General features: G+C 18.1%; 3 protein-coding genes across 3 annotated transcripts in view; all 3 read left to right on the top strand.

Moving 5' to 3' along the window:
* Window positions 1-2,112, top strand: part of PRSY57_1143500 (coatomer subunit gamma, putative) — a gene marked incomplete at both ends in the record, with an annotated part of 3,210 nt that extends 1,098 nt beyond the window's left edge. Inside the window, one exon of the mRNA XM_012908394.2 lies at window positions 1-2,112. This exon is cut by the window's left edge and continues 1,098 nt beyond it. Coding sequence (XP_012763848.2) covers window positions 1-2,112 — 2,112 coding nt within the window.
* Window positions 2,113-3,148: 1,036 nt separating this feature from the next.
* Window positions 3,149-5,389, top strand: PRSY57_1143400 (hypothetical protein; the record flags this gene model as incomplete). The annotated part of the gene is made up of 6 exons (XM_012908393.2): window positions 3,149-3,888; window positions 3,963-4,033; window positions 4,138-4,202; window positions 4,316-4,457; window positions 4,573-4,817; window positions 4,922-5,389. 6 exons carry the CDS (start codon window positions 3,149-3,151, stop codon window positions 5,387-5,389), a joined length of 1,731 nt encoding a protein of 576 aa, XP_012763847.2.
* Window positions 5,390-6,588: 1,199 nt separating this feature from the next.
* Window positions 6,589-7,500, top strand: part of PRSY57_1143300 (ras-related protein Rab-6, putative) — a gene marked incomplete at both ends in the record, with an annotated part of 1,655 nt that continues 743 nt past the window's right edge. Inside the window, 3 exons of the mRNA XM_012908392.2 lie at window positions 6,589-6,604; window positions 6,966-7,006; window positions 7,148-7,213. Coding sequence (XP_012763846.1) covers window positions 6,589-6,604; window positions 6,966-7,006; window positions 7,148-7,213 — 123 coding nt within the window. The remainder of the gene's footprint in view (window positions 6,605-6,965; window positions 7,007-7,147; window positions 7,214-7,500) is intronic.

Genomic DNA, 7,500 nt, shown 5'->3' with positions numbered 1-7,500 from the left:
ATTAAGTGTATCTTTGAACTAGCCATTTATGATCAAGAAGGAAAAAACACTACCACAGTTTTTAATGTAGATATATTAAATGAATGTATAAAGGTTTGTCAACTCTTTTTATTATCATCCAAAATTGTAGATAAATTTTCTATTATTAGACAAATAAATAAACTTGCTCATCATAGACCATATGTTGTATCTAAATTAAATCAGGATATTGAAAATCTTCTATATGATAATAATAAAAGTATATGTGTATTAGCATTTACAACTTTATTAAAAACAGGAAATGAAACGAGTATTGATAAATTATTAAATCAAATTAATAATTATATGGCAGCAGATAATACAACATTCAAAATAAAAATTATTGAAGAAGTGAAAAATCTTTGTTTTATATATCCAAATAAATGTAATATTATACTTAATTTTTTATCCAATAATTTAAGAGATGATGAATCATACCAATTTAAAGCTAGTACAATCGATTCTATTATTTTAATTATAACCAATTTACCAAATGCAGAAGAAACAGCCATATTACAATTATGTGAATTTATAGAAGATTGTGAATATCATGCTTTATTATTAAAAGTTATTAGATTCTTATTAATACATATACCCAAAACGAAAAATCCATCCAAATATATTAGATATATATATAATCGTCTACTTTTAGAAAATTCTACAATCAGAGTTGATGGAATGTATGCCTTATTTTATATTGCCCTAAAATGTGCAGAAAACTCAAAAGATATTCTTGTTCTATTAAATTGTCTACTAGAAGATAATGATGATGAAGTTAGAGATAGAACCTATTTTTTCTACTATATGTTAAAGGAAAAAATTAAACAACTAAATAATTCTAATCAACAAATCACAAATGAATATGAACAAAAATTCCAAAATAAGCAAAACATAAACGAACATAATAATAATATTCATTATTCAAATAATAATTTAATCGATAAACTCTTGGAATATGAACCAAATACTAATATTGATCAACTCTTATATTTTATTTCCAATCATATTGAAAAAGATCCTAAAGCAGAATTCTCATACCAACATGTTAAAGAACAAATTATAGCATCAAATGATCTAAATAATAAAGATAATGTCTCTTCTACAATTATTAACAAAAAAAATAATAAGAACTCATATAATGAAATACCCAATTTAAGTAGTACAAATTCTATTTCCAATAGTAACAAATATCTAGAAGTAACACCTGATACTATATATATAAATAATATGGCTAAATATATTGATATCTACAACTTATCAAATATTCATATAATTAATAAATCAATTCCTTTAACTGAAAGTGAAGCTGAATATACTGTTTTTCTCAAAAAATATATTTATCATCATCATCTTGTTCTAGAATTTACTATACACAATACATTAAGTGAACAAATTTTATCCAATGTAAATGTACAAATGCATTCATCAGAAAATAAATGGACCATCCTAGAAAAAACAACTATTGGTAATTTATATTACAATACACCTCAACAATTATATGTTATTTTAAAAAAAAATATACCTTTTGAAAAAACACATACACATAATCACAACAACAATCATACAAATGATCAAAATATTGACAATTTACAAAATAATCAAAATTTACAAAATAATGTAGACTCATTTGCTGTTAATCAAAACTTCCAAATATCATTACATTTCTTAGTTAAAGAAAATGAACACGATGAAGGATTCCCTGACTCCTATTCCATTAACCCATTTAGTATACAAATCGTAGATTTTATCAATCCAAAAATATTAAGACATGGTGAATTTAAACATATCTGGGATAGTATGCAGAACTACAATGCAGAAGTTGTCAGCAAATTTAGCTTGAACTTTCAAAATATACAACAAGCTGTTGTAGGATTATTAAACACATTAAATATGATCGCATGTGATCAAACAGATTATGTAGAAAATAACTCAAATAACCATAATATCTTATTGTCAGCACAATTTCTAAACGACACATATGTTTTATGTAAAGCTTCCTTAATATTATCACAACAATATGGATGTTTATTAAAAATCACATGTAGATCTACCAATAAATTTTTATCAGAGCATATTTTAAAATCCTTAGAATGAAATATGAAACACATAAACGATCAACATATGAAAAAGTGAAGATACACTTCTCTTTTTTTTTTTTTTTTTAAATATGAAAAATATATATGTGTATCATCAATTTACATGTACATAAATGAATGTTTATATTTATATATTTATTATTATTATTATTATTATTATTTTATTTTTTTTTTTTTATTTGTTTTATGTTTTTTTCAAATTATTAACATTATAAAAACAATCTAAAAGTAGTACAATAAATATATATATATATATATATATATATATATATTATATATATATGTATATGTTCAAATAATATCACCTTTTAAAAAAATTTAATTAAGTTTGAATTGTTGTATATTTATCATTGAAATATGTGTACTTTTAATTTTTTTAATTTATTTTTTTTTTTTTTTTATCGTGTGCATATAAGATAAAACATACTAATGTATAAGAAATTGCTTAAAAAAATATATATTAATATAAATAAGCCAAATATGTAATATATATATATATATATATATATATATATATATATATATATATGTATGTATGTATTTATTTATTTATTTTATTAAAATACTATATGTTGTAGATAAATTCTACTTTTCTGTGCTCTAAGGAGCATTTAATAAAAAAAGAAAAATGTAAATATAAAAGTGAAAAAAATATATAATGAAGTAAAACATTAAATTGGTGAATACGTCAAATATATGCTACTAAAAAAATATATTATTCAATGTAAAAATATATATTTCTACATATATATAATCATACATTTATAATAGTTTAGTAGTCGTTCCTCATTTATTCATGTCTTATATTTTATTTACATAATAACATATATATAAAACAAAAAAATAGAAAAAAAAATGTAGAATAAAAATACTTATAAATATTACCATCCTCATTCAAATATATATTAAACACATACACAAAAAAATAAAAAAAAAATAAATAAATATATAATAAAAAAATTAAAAATAAATATAAATATAATAATTTTATATATATATATCACAATAATTTTTATTATTTAAAATTCCATATAATGGTTAGCACAACTAGCCATTTCAAGCAAATTACCTGTCCCAGTCAGGTAAATAATATAAAAGATGCAAAAAAAAAAAAAAAAAAAAAAAATCAAAATTTGGTAGAAATCAAAAGTACTAATTTGAAATACACAAATGAGACGAAAAGGAAAAAACTACAAAACCAAATTTCAAATAAGCAAATTAATGAAAAAGAACGAAATGATGAAAAAAAAAAATTCTTAAACAAAAAGATAAATGAAAAACGTTTTACTAATAATGACATATATAAGTCTATATTGAATTATAGAAACGAATACATTCCTACAAAACAAAAGAAAAAATATAGTTATAAACAAAGTTTCCCTGAAGGGAAGAAAAGAAATAACAACATAACTAATTATCATACAAAAAAATATATCAATCACAAAATTTATGAAAAAAAAAAAATTAACACAACTACGAGTATCAATTCACATAAAATAAATAATACAAATTATAAAATCCAAGAAAACAAATGTATCCTAAAAAAATTAAATGGAGAAATAAAAGAATTAAATATTAATAATATACACGAGATACTTCCTAATTATATACCATATCAGCGAAGTATTCAACATAAATATAATTTTATCAAAAATAAAAACGCTTGTTCTTATTCATATGCAAGCTCAAAAACAATACATGAACGAAAATGTTCGAAATTGGGTTTTATAGAAAAATGTACAAAAGTATTCAAAATGAACAAAGATGAAAATAAGTAATATTAAATGTGGACAAATATGTAAATATATATATATATATATATGTATATATTTATTTATTTATTTATAGAATGCATCCTGACACGAATGTTTGTCAAAAAATAAAACTTCCTATTAATAAAAATTTAAATGATAAACAAGGTATAAATATATTTAAAAAAGAAAGATATAATATATATATAAATAAATATTTATTTATGAACACATTCACATATATATATATATATATATATATATATTTGTAGCATTTGAGGGGGAAGCACAATTGTGTGGTTTTGAAAAGGATCTAACAAAAATGGAAACTGTTCAGGTTTTTCTTTTTTTTCTAAGCATATATTAACTATTACATATATATATATATATATATATATTATAAATATTAATTTATTGTATATTTTTTTTCTTTTATTGTTTTTATAACAGGGAAAAAACCTTTTTTTATATCAATCATCAGATGTTAAACATTATAAAAGTTCCATTTTTCCAAATATCCATTCAGTTAAAAAAAATGGAACACCCATAATTTTAAAACATTCAAGAAATATGATTTTAAGCAAAACGAAAAGTAGAAAAATATAAATATATAAAAATACAAACATACAAACGAAATATATGCATATATTAATATATATATATATATATATATATATATATATGTGATGTATATATCCTCTTTTTAGATTTAAAATTTAAGCAGATGTCAAACATACCAATAGTAGAAGAAACACGAAAAAAAGAAAAAATATATCCAAGAAATAATAATATCAATAGCACAACTATAAAAATTCCCGATAAGAAAAATAAAGAATATGATGATAAACAAGAGCAAAATATATTTGAACAAAATATGAACAACAAACAATCCAATAATTTCTTAGAAATATCTTCATTTGATGAAAAAAATTCAACCATAAAATTAGAAAAGGTACACATAATAAATATACCACGAATTAATTTGATAAAACATTTAAATATATATATATATATATACATATTTTTTTTTTTTTTTTTTTTTTTTCTGTATTAAAGCAAAACCATAAAAATAAATGTAGTGAAAAAGATACGTACGTAAAAAAAAAAATGAACTATAAAGTTATATACCAAAGTGATGATTTTGTATGTATGTATAAAAGTGATGAGGACAAAAACAAGAAAGCTAAAAAAGAATGTATAGATGCATCTAGTTTATTATGTACACCTGGATATGTTGGGAAGTATTTATATGAATCTAATTCTTCCATTAATTATTCTCCAAATCGTGATAAAAATATGAATACTATTAATAATAATAATAATTTCAAAAAATTAGATGAAAAATCAAACATAATTGAAAATTCTGAAACACATGACTACACTGAAAAAAATAATATTAACATACATAAATATGATGATATTCTTTATTATATGAATAAAGCTATATGCAACTCTCCAACATACAATATAGATGTACAGTACATGAATATTCTTAATGAACAACTATACAAGGTCAAAAATTGAAAATATAAAGTAATAAAAGAAATGGTTATATATATATATATATATATAACATACATATTTTATTATTTCCTTATTTTATTGTTTTATTATTATATTTCTATTGTTATATACCACAATTATTTTTTGTTGGGATAATTTTTTACAAATTCTAAAGTATGATACAAAAGAAATACATTTACTTTTTATAATCATATATATTTATGAGAAAAAATATATTAAAATATATATATATAATTAAAAAATAATAAAAATATAATAATTCAATGAAAAATATACATAAATATATATATATATATATATATTATATATATGTAAATTAAAAAAATATATATATACAGAATAAATAATAAAAATAATTTATTATAAGAATAAAATATTTTCTTTTGTTTGAATTTAAAATATTTAGAGAATTATTTTTATAATAAAAAAAAAATAATATATAAATATATATATATATATATATATATATATATAAATATATATTTTTCCTTTTTTTTTTTATTGGCGTGCACATATCCATTTATAGTTGTTTATTATTATATTTCATTACACTATATATTATATATATTATATATATATATTATAATTTTTTTAAATGCAATGAAAAAAAAAAAAAATGAAAAAAAAATAATATAAATATAAAATGCATTAAATATTACAAAAATATAAAATAAAAAAAAATAAAATACAAAAATAATTTACATGATATTGAAGAAAAAAATAAATATACATATATATGTTTTTTTTTGTGAAAACTTTATATTTTAATAATATATTTTTATAATTTATATTTTTATTAATTATTATATAATATATATTATATATTATATATATTAATATTATTTTTTTTTGTTAATTTTCAAAAAAAAGGAAAAGCTTGTTTCAATAAACATGTACAATATATAACATAATAAAATAAATAAATATATATAATATATATATAATATATATATATATATATATTATAATATATGAACAGAACAAAACAAAAAAAAAAAAAAAAATAATAATATAATATACTAATAAATAAATAAATAAAATAAGAGAATATAAAATAAAAGTGAAACAATTTGGAATAATTATGGAAAAAATAGATTTTTTATTGATATATCGTTTTATTTTCTTTTAACTTTAAAAAAAAATATTTAGAGACTAATTCTTAATTAAAAATATTTTTTTATTTTTTCCCCATCTATATAATGGATGAATTTCAAAGTAAGCAGAAAAAATGAATAAAGCAAAAAAGAAAAATAAAATAAAGATTGAAAGATTAAGAACAAATTATAATTGTAGAAATTATTCTATTCATTTTCTGAGAATATATTGAATAATAAAAAATGAGAATATATTTATATATATATATATATATATATTATATATATATGTGGTCTAAAAAGTATTATATATAACATATATATTTTTTGAACTGCAAAACTTTATTTTGTTGTATTATTAGATATATATGTATATACTGATTAATGAAGAATATTCAAGAATTTATATTTCTATATATTTTGTGAATTATATCCCATTCTTTTATATATCCATTTTTTCTTACTTTTTTTTTTCTTTTTAGACTCGGGACTAAATAAATACAAACTTGTTTTCTTAGGAGAAGTAATAAAATAATAATCATAATAATCATAATAATAATAATAATAAATAAATAAATAAATTAATTAATTAATTAATTAATATAATAATTAAAATATATACATTTTTATTTAAATCATTATTTTGTTATATTTTCCTTTTTAGCAAGCTGTTGGTAAAACATCTATAATTACAAGATTCATGTATGATACCTTTGATAATAATTACCAAGTATAACTAATTAAGAGAAATATATGCTTATCTATATTTTTATATTTATTTTTAATAATAATGTGTGTGTGTGTTTTTTTTGTTTTTTTTTTTATAAGACACATTAATATTATAATAGCTAGCTTTTTTTAATATACATTAACATAAATATAATTGTTAATTTTTTTTTTTTTTTTTTTTAAATATGTATTAATTATGTAGATATAAATGGCTAGTTACCTGAACATGTTCATATATATATATATATATATATATATATATATATATATATACACATGTTTGTATTT

Source organism: Plasmodium reichenowi, chromosome 11 (genome assembly GCF_001601855.1).
Source record: "Plasmodium reichenowi strain SY57 chromosome 11, whole genome shotgun sequence".
Classification (NCBI taxonomy): Eukaryota; Apicomplexa; class Aconoidasida; order Haemosporida; family Plasmodiidae; genus Plasmodium; species Plasmodium reichenowi.
Note: the sequence above shows the minus strand (reverse complement) of the source record. Positions and strands in the feature narration are given on the sequence as shown.